The 21208-nt window shown below is 36.3% G+C and overlaps 1 protein-coding gene and 1 pseudogene across 4 annotated transcripts in view; one reads left to right on the top strand and one right to left on the bottom strand.

Moving 5' to 3' along the window:
• The window catches only part of AXIN1 (axin 1), a 211180-nt gene that overhangs the window by 154631 nt on the left and 35341 nt on the right, over positions 1-21208 (top strand). For all 4 annotated transcript variants that reach the window (XM_074197015.1, XM_074197018.1, XM_074197016.1 and 1 more), the window contains 2 exons: positions 13471-13567; positions 20077-20214. In XM_074197015.1, coding sequence (XP_074053116.1) covers positions 13471-13567; positions 20077-20214 — 235 coding nt within the window. The remainder of the gene's footprint in view (positions 1-13470; positions 13568-20076; positions 20215-21208) is intronic.
• LOC141495561 (ribosome-recycling factor, mitochondrial pseudogene) lies at positions 6087-6664 on the bottom strand (annotated as a pseudogene).

Here is a 21208-nt window from a genome sequence, read left to right as displayed (position 1 = left end):
TTCCATTAACAGTTAGATTTCTTCCAAGAGCAAAGCTTGCATGTAGGCCTAGAAATTCCAAGGAGTTAGCAGGCATGTGGATTGAGCCCTAAAATTGGAGTCAGAAAGACCTAGATTGAAACAGATTCCTGCACGCCCCAGCTATGTGACTTTGGGCAAGTCTCTTAAACTCTGTCTACATTCTTTTTCTGTAAAATGAACATAATAATTATCCCAACTCCTGCCTGCCTTTCTTCCTGCCTTTTCTTGCTTTTTCCTTTTCCTTTCCAACCCAACCTTACCCTACACAGGGCATATCTTTCATGTAGTATTGTGGGGAAACATGAACAATAATTTCACTAGATGTAAAGGTCTGGAAGAATTTTAACCTGAATTATTGGAAGGAGTGCATGAATCCATAAAAGATAGTAAAAGGGTTCATGTCGTTTATCAATTAGCTTTTTATTCATTGGATCATGTGTTAAAGGAAGGTTTTTCAGTAAGTCCTTTTCATCATCTTCTAATTCACCTCTCATACAAAAATGATAGACTTACAGGCCTTGAGGCACTGCAGTAGATATAGCACTGCATCTGGAAAATTTGAGTTAAAACCAACCTCAGACACTGAGCAACTATGTGACCTAAGAGAAGCCTCTTCAATTGTAAAAGAGGGATAATGATAGTACCTACCTTCTAGGGTTGTCTTGAGGATACAGAGAGGTAATAATTGTAAAATTTTCTGTATTATGCCTGGAACACTATAGGCACCACACAGATGCTAGCAATTACTATCATCATCCTCATTGTGACTTTAATCCTATTTGCACTGAAGTAATAGAAACAAGTTTATCCCATTTCTCAGGAAATTACATGTTGAGTCCTAAGAAACAATTTTAGTTCCATCTAGAATCTCTTCATTTTCTGGACCTCTACAAGAAGTGTATGAATAATATGGACATCTATCTGCAAGTGGTAGATACTTAGTGACTGTGTCATAAATAACTTTATCTCTTTATGTACTAATTAGGAGGTGGTATTAATAATTTTCTTTTTTTCTTTTCTTTTTTGGGATTTTTTTTATTGGGATTCAACAGATTGAGTGCTATAAAATAACATCTAATCTGTTGAATCCCAGTAACATTATAGAGTAGATAGAAGAGAAGTTAGAACCCAGTCTAATTAGTCTAATTCTTTTCTGACTTCTCTTTCACACAAATTTAAAGAATTCTAGCTCTTTTTGGTCTCCTTTGCTATTTCATTTTACTCTCAGCCTTTCAGGATTACTTTTTCTTAAATGGTACAAAGAATCACTCAGAATCTGAGGGTTCAAATAAATAATCCATGTACATTTTAGTATTAGTAGCTTTCATATTTTTTGTTGGAGTAGATACAGATATGTATATTAGTAATTCTTTTTAGCCTCTATATCCAGAAGATGATTTAGAGTCAAAGTGAGACACCCTGTAAGAAAAAAATTTTATTTATTGCAAACACCAAAGGTCATTTAGGAGTAAACACCTTTTTTGCCCTCCTCATTTCATCCATATCAGTGTGTTATAGTAATAGTAGAAAGAGCACTTGATTTGAAGCCAAGGGATTGGAGTTCAAGTTCTGGTTCTAACACTTAGTAAACTGTATAGCGTTTTGGTTATGCCACTCTAAATTTATATTTATATAGTTGTGACATGTTTATTTGCTTCATCAGATTGTTAATGTGGATCTCATAAATTAGCTACCATATTTGCCCAAATGTATGATAACACTTCCCCCAATCCAATTTGCATCACATGAAATCTGAGCATGGACAGTAATTATTATATTAAAAACCTCACTGTTTGAACAACAGAAGCAATAGCAACATTTTTCTCAGTACCTGCTACATACACATACATGCACACTCTAGAAGAATCTCAGCCAAATGTCCTCCTGGCTTGATACACTTCAGATTGCTGTCTTACATTCTTACTCCAGTCTCATAAATCCTACTGGAAAGTTTTAATGCAAGAATGACTTTCATCCCAGTGAAAACTCCTGGGTTAAGTAGTAGTAAGAGATCATTGGATTCATTTTACCACCAGTAAGAATATATACTTTTTTTTCTTGGTTTGAGATCTGCTTCCCAAGTTATAGATAGAAATAGATGCCAGAACTTCTGTTTGCTATTGCAGATTTGGGTTCTGTGGGAATTCATTTTTGAATGTTACAGAACTGAAAAATAGTCATGGTATTGGATACATACCTTGGAGTAGTTGTTTTTCCAAGCTTGATATCCAAACTAGATAAGCCATTCTAGGAATAGATTGAAAGTGAAGATAGGGTACTGGGACAGGGACCAAGGTAGAGTTAACCATCCGCATTAACTTCTTTATCAACCTTTAAGTTTGTTAAATTTTTGAGTTTGAATAGACTCAGTTTCCAAAATAGAGTAGAAGTGAATAGCTACTTTTCAGTGTATTCACAATACATATACACATAATTTAGGATTGCCATCTATATTCAGAATAAAAATACATTATTATTGAGAATTGTGTCTTGTTAAAAAAAATTATGTGGAGTTCAAGTCCTTGGTTTCATGTCCTAGCCATACTGTTTATTAGTTGTGAGCCTGTGGATAAAATTGTAATACCTCTGGTTTAAATAACACACTACATACTTCATAGGGTTGTGAGGAAAATATTTTATAAGCTGTGAAGTATTATAGAAAAATAGTTATTAGTATTAGCTACTCCCCAGAGGATAGATCTTAATTTTTTTTTGTTTAAGAACTTAGAGGTACAACAAAAGACAGAAAGCTAAAAGACAGTATTTGAAGAACATCATAAAATTATTCAATGGAGAGTTTTCAGTGAACACATTTCCAGCTTTTTCAGACTTCTTGCTATTAAACATAACTAAGAAAAAGTTACCTGAAAAGTTAGAAGATCTTTGTGTTCTATTAGTTTCATTTATTCTTTCCTGCCCCAACTTTCTTTTCAGTGCAGTTTCGTGGAGATAAAATTAAAGTGCTTATCTTTGAGTTTGCTTCCTCTGGTTGAGTTGGCATTGAGCTTTGAATGAAGGAATGTTCCAAGTTCAGAGGTGGCACTAGGGAATCTAGTTAAAGTCACATCAAAGAGAGCTCAGCGGGGCTGAACATGTGTTTTGAAGCTAGATAGATTAGAGGCCATTATCAGTTTTTCACTACTGTGCTCTGAACAAAATTCTGCTCTTGCCACCAGACTAAAGATACAGAGAATTTATTATTTTAGACAAGAAAGAAAGAAAAACTTAGCAGCATTCTATCTATGAACAAAAGCTACTTTTCCAGTGAATTTACAATTGACCCAAACATACAAATTGCCCCCTTTGGTTCATTTGCAGTCCATTATTTGGTTGAATAAATGAAACATTTCTTTTGTGAATGTTGTAAAAATTTCATTAAAAAAATTCCATTTTGTTAGCTATTGTCATGCATTCAGTAATGAATTATTATTTTGATTTTGTTGCATTATTTTTTTTTCTTTAAAAAATAGCATATGGTAAGGAGTAATGTCTCCTTGATAGCCAAAGTTGTCCTTAGTTCAGTCTTTTTCAGTCATATTCTACTCTTCGTCACCCCATTTGGGATTTTTCTGAATAAAAATATTGGAATGGATTGCTCATTTACAGATGAGGAAGGTAAGGCAGACAGGGTAAAGTGACTTGCCCAGGGTCCCACAAATCTGGTCTGAGGATAGATTTGAATTCCAGTCTTTCTTACTCCAGACCTGGCACTGTTCCACCTAGTTGCCCCCAAAGCCTTCGATTTTTCTGTTATGTTAATGACGCTTTAGTAACAGCTCAAAGTTTATGTTTTGCAAAGTTCTTTCTTTACATCCTATGAATCTGCAAATCTGTGTTTTATCCTAATTTACAGATTAAAAACATGAGTCTCAGGGTTATAAGTACCCTGGAATCAGTCATAAGGACTAGTAAATACCTGAAGGCAATATCCAAGCTCAGGTTATCTTCACTACTATTTCTGCCTCTCTTTTCCACCTTTTACTACACTTTTTTATTTTACTTACATTCTACCAATTGAAGAAAATAGCTTTCAGATCTTAAGGAACCATATAAATGACATTATTATTGTTATTATTATTCAAAATCTTTAAAACGTTTTATTAAGTAGCTATTCCTGCAATATTAATTTCTTGTTATTAATCCTATCTTTTCCTAGAAATATATTTTTGCTCTTAGAACTGATTCTGACCATTGAGGAGATAATAGATCCAGCTACAGAAATGATAGAAAAATTAAGGGTAAGGGATGACCTGACATTTACTAATTTAAAAGTTCTATTCATTTGAGATTCAGTCTGGAGATAGAACTCTCTCTCTCTCTCTCTCTCTCTCTCTCTCTCTCTCTCTCTCTGTCACACACACACAGAGAGAGAGAGAGAGAGAGAGAGAGAGAGAGAGAGAGAGAGAGAGAGATAGCACAACTAAAAATATGTACTGGAAGAATTTCACTGGAAAGACAAAATTCACCTGAATGACACTCTAAGCATTGTATGGTGATGATGATGATTTAGTAACTGACGTAAACAGCATTCCAAATAGAGTGTTCTTTTGTTCTTTAAATAGTTTTGAACATGGTAACAACTCAGATTTCCCCAGAGAGGCATTGCAGGGGAAAGGAGGAAAGAAGACAAAATCTTGTTGGTGACCAACAAAAACTATTTGTATATTTTACTCAGAGAAAGAGTGACCTCACCTGCTTCTACCTTGAAATACTTGCTAGGATGCTTTTCCAGGGACAGAGGCTGTAATGGAGGCCCTTGTCCATGTCCCTTAGAGGATTATGGTAAAGGCTTCCATGCCAGGTGATACAATGTTACAAAATTGTCTCCTTGGATCTAATTTCTAAGACTTTAGAAGACCATAAAGCTACATAGCTAACGATAGCAGAGTTGGAATCCCAGCTCAACTGGACTAAAAGTGGGGAACCCATACCAGTAGAGTCATATCTTGGTCAAATCTTATCTTTTGGGATCTTTCTCCCTTTTTCTCTTCCTTCTTCCTTTTTCCTTTCTCTCTGTCTCTTCTCCTTTTGAACAAGAACTGAATTCTGAAGCAACCTTATTCTGCCTGTCCTCTACCCAAAAGAATGTCAGTTTTGATCTCTGAAACTGGCAAAATATCTTACAGGCTGGATTTCTTTCTCTTTTTTTTCTGTTTTATTTTGTTTTTGTTTTTATTCATTTCATTTATTTAGACCTAATTCATCAATGAAAACTCACTACAGACAAAATAAAGAGACATTTAGAGGCCTGGCTTCCGAATATGAATTACAGATAAAGTTCCCCAACAGCAAATTCAACTCAGGAATGAGTAGTAATATGAAAAAGATACTAGGGGCGGCTAGGTGGTGCTGTGGATAGAGCACCAGCCTTGGAGTCAGGAGTACCAGAGTTCAAATCCAGCCTCAGACACTTAATAATGACCTAGTTGTGTGGCCTTGGGCAAGCCACTTAACCCCATTGCCTTGCAAAAGCCTTTAAAAAAAGAAAGAAAGAAAAAGATACTAAATATTTCTTGAGGTAATGCTTAACAGAAGATTGAGGGATGGTCATAATTAACTAATCTTCCTCCTTCCTCAGAAACATCAAGTGAAGGAAACCGATCCTGTCAGGGGAATATTTCACAACTATGGATATTTACTTAGTGGAGGCTGTCCCTCTTGATAGATCCAGAATGAAACCAGTTCTTATTAAAGTCAGTTAAGAACTATGATTGTCAGGGTGGCTAGGTGGCACAGTGGATAGAGCACAAGCCCTGGAGTCAGGAGTACCTGAGTTCAAATGTGGCCTCAGACACTTAATAATTACCTAGGTGTGTGGCCTTGGGCAAGCCACTTAACCCCATTGCCTTGCAAAAAAAAAAAAAGTTATGGTAGTCCAGTCCTACTTAAATTGATGCTGTGGTAGGAGACAGGAAACAAGAGAATACCCCCCAAGAGTAATATAAAAAGTGCAGGAGAAAAGAATGCAATCAGCTGCAGTGCTTCAAAACTTTGGCCCTAAACCACAGTCTAGGGCACTGTTGCTTCTGTAGACTTCCCATAGATGGCCTCATCAGAAGTTTTTCTTATCCCAGGAGTTCCTTAGTCTTCAGTGCCAAGTGCTTGCCCATCTCATCTGTATCATCTGCTATTTGTCCTGTCTGTTTCTCTGTTAGTTTAATTGCATCTTTAGCCACTGTGTCCTTGGATTTCTTCAGTTTATTCATTGCATTGGTCTGCACTTTTCTCAAAACATCCTTAGCTTTGTGTTTGTTTTGCAAGCTTGACCAGTGTCTCTCTGTGTTCCCTTGTAATTTGGAAATTGGCACCCAAATTACTGTCCCATCAACTTCTGGGTTCAGATTCATTCCATTTTCACTTATAGCCTTGATAACTGCAGCTAAACACACTGGGAAACTGGGCATGTTTATTAATATCAGCTGAAGTGATTTCAGGGAGTTTTGGCCAATCTGATTTAAAACAAACTTCCTATCACTAGTTGTCACTGTTATGTGATCCAGAGATCCCGGAAAGATCCTTATATTGAGATTTTTGTTGAATTTACCCTTAATGACTAATACTACAAACTTCATTTCCACATCTACCTCTTCCAGATGGATTATGTCCTCCACCACGGATGCATTAATGTTATTCTGGGCTGGAGATATCCTTTACTTTTGCCTTTGGCTTTCTTGGTAGCAAATGTCAGATTGGCACAGTTGGATAGGCCCCATATAACCTTGCTGGCATCCTACCAAGTTACATTCGAACTCCTCAGTCTAATTTCTAAAACAGACCTTGTCAAGTCTGAAAAAGAATTACAAAATCCAGGTTGTACCCAGTGAAAGCATCTTAGTCCCAAAGCCTTGGTTTAAAAAGGTCCTTGAGAAATTACCGGTTGTGGCTTCTGCTGGGGAAATAAGCTTTGATGCTGGTTTGGATTTCTTAAGGACCTTGCCTTAAACCCAAAGCTGTCATTGATTAACCAAGGTCCCAGGCCAAATCTTACTTGGTCATTATTTGGACCCTGATTGGCTCAGAATGAATATAAATAGCAAATGTTTCTATTTTGACCAGAAACTTTGAGGGGCTTCCCTTCCTGGATTGATTTTAATTTTTTGACTAGGTCAAAGAGTTCATTCTTGCTTCGTTTCTTTTTTTACTTAGCCTTAATCACTGAATGAACATTGCCTCAGTCAGACTGAGACATGATAAAGACTTTTGTTTAAAAAAGTCAAGGTCTCCCACTTCATCCAGGGCCATCTCCAGTCATCTGATGTACAGGACCTAGATGATTTCACAGGAGAAAGTGAAACTGGTGACTTTGCACCGTCTGCCTCTCACTTAAATTCAGTTCATTGTTTACCTGATTCTCTCTAACATTTTGCATCATTTCATACAAACCTAACCATGTCTCATATTCATTTTGCGTATTTCTTATTCTTTACTGTTAGAATTATGTGCCACAATTTGTTTAACCATTCCCAATTCAATCAGCAAATGCTTTGTTTCCCCTTTTTATTACTTTAAAAACCTGCTATTATAAATATTTTAGTTTATGTGCGACCATTCTTTTTATCTCCAGTGTCCTTATGACATATTCTTAACAGTACTATTTCTGGATCGAAGGTAAGGACATTCTAGTCACTTTTTTTTTAGCATAATTCCTAATTGCTTTCCAGACCAATTAATAGTTTTTTGGGAAAGTTTGAATTTTATTGCTTTGGAGACACTATTGTTCAGTGACTTGCATCCATCCAGTATTCCTAGGTTATTTGGATTAAAAATTAAGGCCGTCCTTTCAAGGACAATGTTGGAATCATTTTTAAAACTGTATCATTTCCCAAAGGCTATAGCCTTTCCCAATAGCCCGCACTATCTTTCTGATATTAATTTCTAGCCCAATTCATTTTCCAGGTACAGATTTGAATAAGATAAGTAGATTTATTAAACGAGCTCTATAGTTTTTCTATCCATATGTATACCATATGGACAGGTATTCTTTTCACTTGTTCTTTCCTATGTGGAGAATTAGGCGAAACTCCTTAGCATGATTATGGATCTTCATTCATGAGAATGGGTAGTGTTTTATAAGCTTATTTGATTCAGTGAGCACAATGTCATCTGAAACAGGAGCTTCTTCAGGATATTGTCACCTATAGAGAATCTTCATAACAGTAGTGAATGCCTTTGGCAAGCATACATATCTTTCTTGTTTTTATGCCTCACCTGATATTAATGATATCAAAACAAAGCATCTTATGATTTTGAATGAGAGCTCCTAGGAGTAGATCTTTTCTGGAAGGAGAACCTTTAAGGCAGGGGTGGGGAACCTTTTTTTGTCTTTGATAGCCAAGGGCCATTTGGATATTTATAACATCATTTGAGGCTATATTTAGTCAAATATTTAGTTAATTCACTCTTATAAAACTCTTTAAGATTTATTGAATTCCGAGTCCCACCTGTGTTTGCCTTGAGAAAACCAGATCAATATAGCTGGCAGGCTATATGCTACTAAATCAAACATATTTTTCTTTTTTTGACAGTCATCAAGCAGTGAATAGTAAGATTCTTCTTTATATCAACTGTTCATCTAACTATGGAATATCTCTTGACAAAAAGCAACTTCCCTTCTAATAATCTCAGCAAGGCAGGTTTCACTGCCCATATAGTTTTTCAAAATGGTTTTGGGATAAACTGTTAAGTATTTTATAACTTTCACCTAGTTTTATTATTTCTTGAATATCTATATATATTGAGCCTCCATGCATTGAGTTCTGTACATTTATTAATTTTTAAAAAAATTTTTCTAGAGGCATTATTATTGAGCTTGTTTAGTGAAATCACTGATTTATGAGAGCAAAAATCAAAATTAATACAAAGCTGAAATAATAAAAGGGATAAGGAGATGGTATTAAATTAGGAAAACTTGTGTTTACTGAAGTATTTTCTTCAAACAGTGAGAAAAGGATAGAGTACTAATAATTTCAGAAAGAAGTTTAGCTAATATGCCATTTTTTAAGTCAAAAAACCACTTTGGACAGCAAACATTTGACTTTGCCAAGCAGAGAGATATAGCTGCCAATAGCAACACTGGTTTTGAATACAAATTCAGTTGTAAAAACCTTATGCAAAGGGAGGTGGAAGATTATGAACAATGTCACTTCATAAAACTAAAGTCAGAGAAATAACCACTTAAAGAAAACTTGATAAGAAACGTAATAAAGGGTGTGTTCAAGGAAGACTAATATCTCTGGTGTGAGGGCTGCTGAGCCCTTTTCAAGTCTGCTTTCCACCTTTAAGGACCACCTGAGCCTCCTAACTCTAAGCTGTGACTCCAAGAAGCTGTAGCATGCACAGTGGCCACAACCTAGTTAACTTTTATCAGATAGGCACAACCAGGTTGAGGGTAACTGAGGTCTCAAATCTTGAATTAGGGGGTGTCTACCCCAAATATATGAAGTGTTCCACTGATGGAATAGGCATATGAAAACAATCCATTCCAATGGACATGAGGACAGCTGAAACGGGTGCTGTAGAGCACTTAGAACTTGTTCAGACGTTGAAGTCACCAAGTTCATCCACTGCATCTAGAGTCATCACCAGTTGTATTGACCCCATCTTTTCACTGGACTATGATGACTTTGGAAAAGAGAGTGATATCGACAACTCTGACTCACTTAAATCCAATTTTCACACAACTCACTCATACCATTTTACCATTCTGATCTCAAGAGTTCTGTGGTGTCAGGCAAGTGACAAATCAGCAGGCTGTGGATGCATTGGGAGCTGTAGTCACTACCCTCCTCACAGACAATTCAGCTATAGAGTCCTCTCCACATTGGAAGCAGCAGTGAAATTCAGCAGCTTTCTGGATAGCTGAGTAGTCTTTTAAAGATCTCTCCTCACCTCATAATGTAAGGAATAGGCTAGAAAAGGTGCCCTAAAATTTGCTTGCTTACTCAACCCTGGCCTGATTTCCAGGGCAGGCAGGTATTCCACCCTACAATCGAAACACTAAAACATTTACAAAAACTACTTCAAAGAAGATTCCACTCACCATTGGAACATGGAATGTGTGTACACTTATAAACAACAGCTCTTGTTGCAAGAGAACTCAGCAGGTTTCAACTGAATTGCAGCCCTGAGTAAAACAAGACTGACAAATGAAAGCCAGTTTACTGAAGTTGGAACTGTGGCTAGGTGGCGCAGTGTATAGAGCACCGGGCCTGAAAGTTCAAATCCAGCCTCAGACACTTAATAATTACCTAGCTGTGTGTGGCCTTGGGCAAGCCACTTAATCCCATTGCCTTGCAAAAACCTAAAAAACAAAACAAAAAAAACTAATCTAAGTCATTAAGTTTGTATGCCTTCCAAAGTGATTGCTACTTGTAGAAAATGCCATGCTACCATAGTCAGTGTCTATACTCCCACCATGATGAACCCTGATGAAATCAAAGAAAAGTTTTATGAAGACTTGGAGACCCTTATCATCAATATGCCAAAAGAAGGCAAGCTTATAAGTCTGAGTGACTTTAATGCTAGAGTAGACTCAGCCTACCAGACATGACAGGGAGTTCTTGTAGGGAAAAAGAGTTGGAAACAGCAACAGCAATGGTCATTTATTACTGAAGACTAGTGCATCTCATGATCTCAGTACAAACACAACCTTTCATTTACATAATACTTACTGCATGCACCCTTGTAGCAAACATTGGAATCTAATAAACTATGTGATTATAAGGAGAAGAGACAGAATGTGAGTGATAAAGGCAATGTGTGATGCAGAGTGCTGGACTGATCACACACTCATCTCTCCTAGCTTGATATTAACATTCAATGGAATTGATGACCCCAAGGCAAAATGACTGCTAGAAGAATTAATGCCAGATTAGAATGCTTCTCTGAGTGGGGACATTTTTTTCTAACTTGGAGGGAAAGTTGAGCCAACATACAGTTTTCTAGTGGAGCAGATTGGTTTGTGGGGGGCAAAGAATTGTAAATTGAGTGAATGTCCATCAGTTGGGGATTGGCTGAACAATTGTGGTACATGTTCTTTATGGAACACTATTGTTCTGTTAGAAACCAGTAGGGAAGGGAATTCAGAGAAGCCTGGAAGGATTTGCATGAACAGATGCTGAGCGAGATGAGCAGAACCAGAAGAACACTGTACACCCTAACAGCATAGGGGTGATGATCAATCTTAATGGACTTGCTCATTCCATCAGTGCAACAATCAGGAACGATTTTGGTGGTATCTGCAATGGAGAATACCATCTATATCCAGAGAAAGAATTGTGGAATTTGAACAAAAACCATACTATTACCTTTAATTTAAAAAAAAAAACTTGTCTTTTTATGTCATTTTGCTATCTTTTATATTTTATTTTTTTTCCTTAAGGATATGATTTCTCTCTCAACACATTCAACTTAGATCACTATAGCATGGAAACAATGTAAAGACTAACAGACTGCCTTCTGTGGGGGGGGTGGGGGTGGAGAGGGAAGCAAGATTAGGGGAAAAATGGTAAAATTCAAAAATAAACATTTTTAAAAGGAGTGGGCAACTTTTAGAGAAGAAAGTGATCCTATGAATATTTAAGGAGAACATTGGCAAAGGAACAGAGCCCTGAAGGTTTGAACGGAGAACATCATAGTTCCAAATGTACATAAAGGATGTGGAAAGGTACTGAAGAAAACAGAGATGGTAAAGATAGCTCAACCTGTATATACAGTGTTAATAGAAAGAACTACCACAAAATAATCAAAAGTGAATGATACCAGAATTATAAAAAGACAAATATGGCCCCAAGAAGATGGTCTCATCCCAGACTTTTGCAATTCTAAGAAACTCATGAATGTGGAATGTTACATAGATTTTTCATATTTTTTCTATACGTTAGCTAGTTTTACTGATTTTTTCCTTTTAGAAAATAGTATGTCTCAAAAGTTTTAGTACAATTTTAAGGTATTAAAGTTGGTGCTTTTTAAAACAGAGCTTAAAAGTACAGTAAGACTTTTGTTGCATCCTATATTTTTTAATATGGAATCACTTTTAGGGAGAGTGAAGAATACTGGGAAAAATTCTACTAATGTAAAAAAAAACCCGAAAAGATATAAAACTATTCAAAGAAGTTTAGGCACAATGATTAATTTTATCAAACTGTTTTTTTTTCTTTTTTAAATTTTTGTTACAGGAAATGACTCAGTAAGGGTAGGAAGAATATTTTCAGAAATGATTGTCAAATAAAGAAAAACTATCAATACAAATAAGATTTTTAAAAAAAATATTAAAGAAAAGTTCAGCAGTACCAGGGAAAGTACCACAGGACTGGAAACAAGCATATGTCCTGATTTTCAAAAGAGCAAAGTTTAGTGTGCAAGATGTCATCACCCATAGAGAATAGAGCAAAGTACATTGATGAATTTATCATGAATTTCTAGCAAAATTCTGAAATATGTTATTTAAAAAACTGGTTTAGGTGCAGTGAAAAGAGCACCTATCTTATGCTGTATTAAGAGAGTTAAGATGTCAAATGTGTTAATCTTCCTGGACCATAGTATGGCACCAAACCCACATCTGGAATATTTTGTTCAGTACTGAATACCACAATTTAGGAAAGATATTAATAAGCTGAAGAATATCTAAAGAAGGGTGATCCAAATGGTGAAAAAACTTCAAGATTTTGCTGTGTAGGTAAAAGGAGCAAAGAATATTCAGAGACTTGGGAGAGGCAAGTATTTGAAGGGCTTGTATGTGTTAAAAAGGATTAAATTTGTTTTCTTTTACCCATGAAAGCAGAACCAGAAATGATGGATATAAGGTTCAGAGAAGCAGCTTTTAGGTTGACCCAAAGGAAAAAAAAATTGCTAATGATTACAGCTATCCAAAAGTAGAATGTTTTGTCTCAGAATAAGTGACTGGGTTATTACAGAGGTCTTCAATAAAAAGTAGGATAACTACTTTGGCAGATAGATTAGAAAGAAAATTCTTGTTTTGGGTACAGGAAAGCACCTCTGAGGTTCTTTTCAAATATGAGATTTGTGATTTTATATGTTTACTTTACCCTAACAATGAAATATAGCATTTTGTGTTTTTCACCTGCTTTTGAAATATTGGCTATGTCCCTAGTAAAGTCATTTAACCTCTTAATGTTCTCAGCAGTTATCCAAGACTATAAGATGCATAATTAGTGCCAGTCTCATTTAGTAGAGGGAATTTCCCCATCTTTAAGTTCCCTATACCAATGACATTCACAAATCTAGGCCTTATCCCATCACTTATTTTTTATATGTTCATTTAATATAAAAGACAAAATGATTTCAGTGGAATCATTGCTGGAGAGATTTAAATATCATATGTCTGTGTTGGTTGAACACGGATCAGTATCTAAGCATCAAATCCAGTAAATATCATTTGATTTCATTTGCCATTTGAGTTAATGAATTTATGCTATCTTCTCCCAATAGAGATGGAGTACCACCTTACAGAACCCGAAAGCAACATCGGAGGGAAATGCAGGAAAGTGTCAAAGCCAATGGACGGGTACCACTACCTCACATTCCTGTAAGTAGCAGAACTTTTTGTGAAATGTCATATAGTGAGAAAAATTTTAGAATGGGAGCCAGAGGGGCAGCTAGGTGGCGCAGTGGATAAAGCACCGGCCCTGGAGTCAGGAGTACCTGAGTTCAAATGTGGCCTCAGACACTTAATAATAATTACCTAGCTGTGTGGCCTTGGACAAGCCACTTAACCCCATTGCCTTGCCCCCCCCCCCCAAAAAAAAAAGAGAATTGAAGCCAGAGAACCTGGGTTCAGATTTTAGCTCTACCGGTTTTATTACCTCTGTGACCTTAGACAAGTCTTAAACCTCTCTGACCTTGAGTTTCTTTATTTATAAGATAAGGAATTGAACTATAGCTGATCTCTAAAGATGTTGCTAGCTCTTAAATTTATAATCCAGCTCAAATGATACTATCACAGTTCAAATTCTTTCTTGCAGCCTTCCCTAATGATTTTCAAATCATTAATCCTTCATGTAGTGAATTGTTTTCTTTGACACCCTTTACCCCACATCACTCACCTTTATTCTAGGCAGACAATGTTGACTTTAGTCATTTAGTTTTTCTTTAATAGAGAGATATTTCCCTAGGATTCCAATAAATTCTGCCTATCTCTAGTAAAAAAAAAAATCACTGTTTCAGTTTAAGCTTATGATGTAATAGTAATATCTGTGTTGTTAATCATGTTAAATTTCTCATTTCTGAATCCTGGAATGAAAAGTACTACAGGTGACATTTAAGGCTTCAATAAGGAAGATTTTTTTCCTTTGGATAGTTGCATTCTAGCAGTCAATTAAGAATTTTTATTTGCTCTCTCTCCAAAGAAAAGGCTATTTCAGCTTTTTCTTTTTTCCTCCATTTAGAAATAAGGTATAAGCAAAATCACCCTTATTTTTTTTTAAGATTTTAAAAAATATGCCTCTTTTTTTTTTTGGCCTGTAAAATTAGATTAATTTTCTTGAGATTCAATGAGGTCTATATGCTTTGATTATCCAATTGTGTGTATAAAGTTCTGGTTTTGTAAACTTGCTAACCCTGGTTGCTCAGCCTTTTCCAGTTGCTTTCACTTTGTGATTGCTATAGAAAAGGCTGGCTGGGTACCTTTTTATTTCTCACAGTACCATTTTTACTATAATCATTGCTTTGTTAGAGAAGAAATTTGAAGGATTGACCTCTTTTTGTTGCTGAACGGTGGGACCTATCACATAAATATTCTGTGACTTCAAAGGCTGTTAGCAACTTCACCTTTTAGATAAAAATAATAGTAGTTTTCTATTGATCATGAAACTGACAGGTCTACACTGAACTATAAGTTAAAAACTCTGAAATTGCAGCATAAAGTATGTATAGTGCATACTTTTTAGCCATTTTCCATCTACAGATAATTTATTCTATTGAGTTGAATCAAACCAGTCTTACAGTGAATACTTGTGAAAGAATTAGTTTCCCATTGTGTTATAGTGTAACTTTGAAATGGAAGGGATTCAGGGTATCATCAGGAAGGAGTCGTGAGTAGGCTTGATTTCACTACAGTTATTACCACCATTACAAGAATATACGTAGAGTACCAAAACATCATCTACACCAGTAAATTGGAAATTTCTCTTAGTTTTAACACACTTGTTTCAAAAGAATTTCTTAGATTTCTTTCTTTCCTCACTTTAATTTCTAGAAAACAATTACATTTTTATGTTAAAAATAAATTTGTTCATCTCCTGAGACTAGACTAATCCTGTATATCTTGACACTTCATATCAATCCAGCTATGTAGACTTGTATTTAATTAGCAGAAAGTAAATATTTTGTTCATTTTTCTAAAATTATAGGGGGTGGCTAGGTGGCACAGTGGATAAAGCACTGGCCCTGGATTCAGGAGTACCTGAGTTCGGATCCAGCCTCAGACACTTAATAATTACCTAGCTGTGTGGCCTTGGGCAAGCCATTTAACTCCACTGCCTTGCAAAAAAAAAAACTTTTAAAATTATAGTAGAGATACTTCAGTTTGTGACTGTATCCCAGAGAATTTTATCAGGGTAATTGATGGAAATGGATCTGCTTTTGAAATATCTCCATGAGACTAACCTGCCTTGATAATTCTCATGGATAAATTCAGTGGTGAACATTTTCCCATATCTTTTATGTTAATAAGCTTATGTCTGAAAAGATCTGAAGATAGTTTTTCCTTGTAAATATTTTAAATCTCTTCGCAATTCATTTTTATACTGTTGCACTACTTAAGACTTTTTTTTACTTGTATAACTTTTCATCTTACAGATACCAAAGACTTTTCTGCATAATATCTCTTTTTCTTGATATTTTTGTCTGACCTATGGATACACAGCAGCTCTCCCCTCACAAAGAGAGAGGTCTGTTTATCGGCTCTGCTCTTTTAGTATGAGAGCAGCAGCTGTTTGCTAAATACATGCTAGATCTAAACAGGGACAGGGAAGAAAAAGCTGTTAAAATCCAACTGAAAAACAAAGTGGTTAAAGGGCAGCCTCATGGAAAATAAGGTTGACTTTATTTTTAAAAAAATCAGTGCTTGCATGCTTTTCATAAAAGCGGTACATGACATGATGAAAAATCTTAGGGAAGTAATTAAGGAATTTGGCTAAATTTATCAAAACGTGCTGTATTCTAAGTATAAGCAGCTGCATAGAGAAGTTAAAATTTGTTTGACAAGTCTCTTAGGAAAATATATTCCAGATTTAAGAGTAGAAACTCTATAAATGGCAAATAAATGCAAATGAATATCATACCACAGAGAAATAAGAGAGTCTGGTGAACAGTATTTCTTCTCCTAATGTGCCTCACCTTGCTGTTCAATCCAGTCATCAAACAAGGAAAAAAGAGAGCAGAAAAATCTTAGGACCAGGAATCAGAAAGCTCTTGGCTTCATGCCCCATGTGATAACAAAGAGATGTGCGATTCTACCTCTATAAGCCTTAGTGTTTTCATCTGTGTGATGGAAATCCTTCTTGTCCAAAGGTTGTCGAAAGATGAAATGACATAATACATTCATTTAGAGGAAATTTTTTAAAGGCAGAAATCTTGTCCCAATAACCTTCTTTTGAACATTTAGTCAACAACATGGCATCTGATTCTAAAGAATTATAAATTGCAGGATGATAGAGTAGTATTGGACAAAGAACAATAGATTTGGAGTCAGAATAACTGTTACTTAACTTTGTGACCATAGGCAGGTCTAATAACTTTATTAGCAGGGGGCAGCTAGGTGTTGCAGTGGATAGAGCACCAACCCTGGAGTCAGGAGGACCTCAGATGTGACCTCAGATACTTGATACTTATTAGCTGTGTGATCCTGGTTAAGTTTCTTAATCCCATTGCCCCACAAAAATAAAAACAAAAACATCCCTATTAGTTTCAAATCAACTAGAACTGTGAAACAATTACTGCTATTTACCCTTCCCCCATAACCACCCCCCCCCAGAAAAATAGATTTCAGTAATCAAGAGTTGCCCAGGGTTTATTTTTCCCCTTACTTCCTCTTGAATTATAAATTTTATCTTTCTGATCTTGAACTTATTCTGCCTTGTTTGAGTTGTAAAAGATTCTTATTTTGTACAGCTTGGGGGAAATAAGCAATCTTTGCTGATCAATGTTTTGTACTTCTTTGCTAACTAGAAAAAAATTCAAATATTCTGGATATAATGTTTAAGTATACACAGAGAGAATTAGTACTACAAGGTAAATTGGGAAGGACACTAGCAATTGGGTTGATCAGGTAAGATTTCATATAGAAGATTATTGTATGGCTACATACTGAAAGAAAAAAGGTATTCTATGCAGTCAAGTAAAGATAGAGAACACACTAGGCCTGGTGAATCAAGAATGAAAAAGTATAGAGAAGAGATTGCTGTTTGTGGGGAACAGAGAGGAGGCTGGTTCAGTTGGATCAGAGGGATAGGAGAATGTATAATGAAACTGAAAAAGAGAAGTTGCTAGATTGTGAAATTCTTTAAAAGCTAAACAGACAAGTTTATCATACGTGATCCTAGAGTCACTGGGAAGTCATGGTAGTTTATTAAATAGGGGGAATAACCTAATCAATTCTGTACTGAAAGAAAATCACATTGGGAATTATTTAGAATGGACACAAACGGGGTTAAGTGGTTTGCCCAAGGCCACACAGCTAGGTAATTATTAAGTGTCTGAGACCGGATTTGAACCCAGGTACTCCTCACTCCAGGGCCGGTGCTTTATCCACTACGCCACCTAGCTGCCCACCCTGTCCTTCACTCTTACAGAAGACCATGGCATCATGTGATGCCATGATAAGCACACGAATTGGATTTGAGGGGTGCTGTGCTAAGTCACAGCCTCACTTTCTCCTCTAGAGCCATCTGAATCCATTGGCTAGATATGAATCAGGATGACTGGAGATGGCCCTGGATATGAGGTAGTCAGGGTTAAATGACTGGCTTAAGGTCACACAGCTAGTGTCAGATGTCTGAGTCTGGAACTCAAGTCCTCATGACTCCAAAGCCTGTGCTCTACTCATTGTGCCACCTCACTGACCTCGATGAAGACTCTGAACCAAGGCCTGACTGTATGAATAGAAAGGAAAGAGTCAAATTTGAGACAGTTGGAGGGAATGTGATGAAGTTGATTAGCCAGCAAAGGAGACCTAGAAGGTATCTTCAGATAGGTAGGGGAAGAGCAGTGTCCTGAGCAGTTATCACATTATTTGGAACCAGTTAAGGTGGAATTGAGTTCTGGGAAGCTAACTGCTGCAATGGTCTTCCTCTTCTTTTGAAATAGACAGGAAATGTGCAGCTCAAATTGAATTTATTAAAGTGTAGAGAATGGGTATACATAGAAAGGGAAAAGATAATAAACATTTTTTAAGTCCTGCTTTGTGTTGGGCATTTGTGCTGAGTGCTTTACAAATATTATTTCATTTGATTCTGTAAGTGAATAAGTAAGTGTTGCTGTTGTTTGGCATTCTGTGCTCAACTTGGTGTTTTGCTAGCAAGCAGGGGATCAAAAGGGGGAAAAGTAGGATGCATAATCCTCACTGGACTCAGGCTGTATTAGATTTTCCCTGTAAGATGTCATGAGAAATTTAGAATCAAAATTGTTTGACTCAAAAACAGTGAAAGGAACTTCAAGACAAGTAACAGAGTGGAAGATCTAGAAACACTCCCATAGGAGAATTGCCATCTCTGCAAGTTTCTTCTGGTTACAAAATATTCTTTTACTGCCTTGGATCAGATCCTTTTGCTTTTTCCTTGAGAAATACTGGTAAGCAACTTAAAGGAATTTTCTCTGGAGGCAATACAAACTGTGTCTCTGAAAGAGACAGGAATACAATAAACTGAGCAATGACTAATATCCTAGGCCAAATTACCAGAAAACATTTTACTTGATTCAGAAGCAAATTACTCCCTTTTTGTCATGAAAATTATAAAGGTGAAAGGGACCTCTAAGGTCCCTTCTAGTCTGGTCTGTTTTTTTTTTTATTTGCTTCTTTTTTTTTTTGCAAAGCAATGGGGTTAAGTGGCTTGCCCAAGGCCACACAGCAGGGTAATTATTAAGTGTCTGAGGTCAGATTTGAACTCAGGTACTCCTGACTCCAGGGCCAGTGCTCTATCCACTGCGCCACCTAGCTGCCTCTGTTTGGTTTTTTTTTTTTTCAAAGAAATACTTGTTATAAGCGTCTTCAGCCTGACTTATACCACTAGCCAAGCAATAAGGCAAGAGTCCTTTGCAAAATTGCTGAAAACAAGAATTAGGAACAAAAACTTTACTATCTTTGACCTAAAACCAAGACATCTTGCTTTTCCTGTATCTCTCTCATACTCCATTGTGTTTCATATTCCATGTGAAGTTTTAGTTCAGAATCTTTCTTTTGCTTTGTTTGCCAATTGTAATCATAAGATTCATTCATTTATATGTCATGTTTACATGCTAATGTCCCAGGATGCCTTATTTGATAGAGCAAGGCTGGAGATTTGAATTTTTATTACTTCATTTACCTGCTATTTTTGGTCAAATATGGATTTAATTTGCCCTTAAAAAGCTTCTAGATTTATTGAATTTTGAGTCCCATCTGTGGTTGTCTTGCAGCACTAGACCAAATGATTTCACAGGTCTTGTGCAGCTGGCCGGTCTCTGCTCCAGTGAATAATGCAACAGCAGTTAATTTATACTCCATCCACTGTTGTTCTAATGTGACATTAATATTCCTATTGTTGCTTCTCCTTCAAACCACCAGATATCTTTTCTAAGCAATCCATTTGGTTTCTATAACCAGCGCAATTTACTATTTATGACAGAAATCAAAGAGGGACTTTATGAAGAGAAGCTAGGAGTTACATCACTCTGAGGTGGAAAGGGCTTCTGAGACCATCTTGCTTAACTTGATTAACTTTATAAATGAGGAGAAAAAAACATTTAATAAGTGAAAGGAGGAGAGCGTGTGAAATGGAGGGATGGTCAATCAATAAATAGGATAGCTTATTTTAAAGTTTTATCTTTTTAACTTTCCAGCGCACTTACCGAATGCCAAAGGAAATCCGTGTTGAACCACAAAAGTTTGCAGCAGAGCTTATCAATCGCTTGGAGGCTGTCCAGCGGACGCGGGAAGCAGAAGAAAAGTTAGAGGAGCGTCTAAAACGTGTCCGAGCAGTGAGTAGGCTGGCATATCTCAATGAATGTGCTACTACATTAACCAACCGACAAGTTGTAAAACTTTTCTGTTCTGCTAATGATCATCTACCACCAGAAATCCCTGCGTGAACTCCTGCATTGTGATTTCTAAGCACAACATAAGCTCAGGCATTTGGTTCAGGTGTAGACAGTTTTCAGTTGTCTGGAGTGCTAAAGATAAACATGTCATAGATACAAAGTCCTAATGCTTAAATTAGCTCAATATAACTAAATATGTTATTCTGATTCTTAATGATTCTGTCCCAGATCATGCTCTGAGCCAACCAATTTAGTCCATTATCTCAGAAAACATGGTCAAGTTTGGGAATTGGTCCAGTGGTATTATAAATTCTCTATGCCTAAGTTTCCTTATTCTTCACTATCTACTCTTCATGGTGGTTGTGAGTAAAAAAAATTTGTGAACTTGAATCCTATATATCAGAGGATCTTAACTTTGTTTTTGTCTTGGAACCCTTTGATAGTCTGGTGAAGCCTATAGAGAAGTCCAAATAATGTTTTTAAATGCATAAAATGCATTAAATGCATAAAATGAAATATTTAGAATTCAAAATATTAAAAATAAAAACATAAGTTCACAGTTCACTCCCACCTCAGGGTAAGAAATCATGATCTATGGGCAGCTGAGTGGCACAGTGTATAGAGTTAAGAGTCAGAAAGAACTGAGTTCAAATCCTGTGTGACCCTGTGTGACCTCTGTGCCTCAGAGTCCTCCTCTGTAAAATGAGAATAAAAATAGCACTTACTTCTCAGAGATGTTGTGAGAATCAAATGAGATAATAAGTAAAGTACTTTGTAAGATATAAGGTGCTATATAAATGTTAACTATTATAAGAATGTGAAGAAGAGAAACAATAATTATTTGCTGTTGCCGTTGCCTTTTCTTACTGGACATCAGATTCAGCTTTTTGGTTCTAGATAGAAAATACTATCTTTTGTAGCCCCCCCCCCCCCA

This window comes from Macrotis lagotis, chromosome 8 (genome assembly GCF_037893015.1).
Source record: "Macrotis lagotis isolate mMagLag1 chromosome 8, bilby.v1.9.chrom.fasta, whole genome shotgun sequence".
NCBI lineage: Eukaryota > Metazoa > Chordata > Mammalia > Peramelemorphia > Peramelidae > Macrotis > Macrotis lagotis.
The sequence above is the reverse complement of the archived record's forward strand: the minus strand, read 5'-3'. Positions and strand labels throughout refer to the sequence as shown.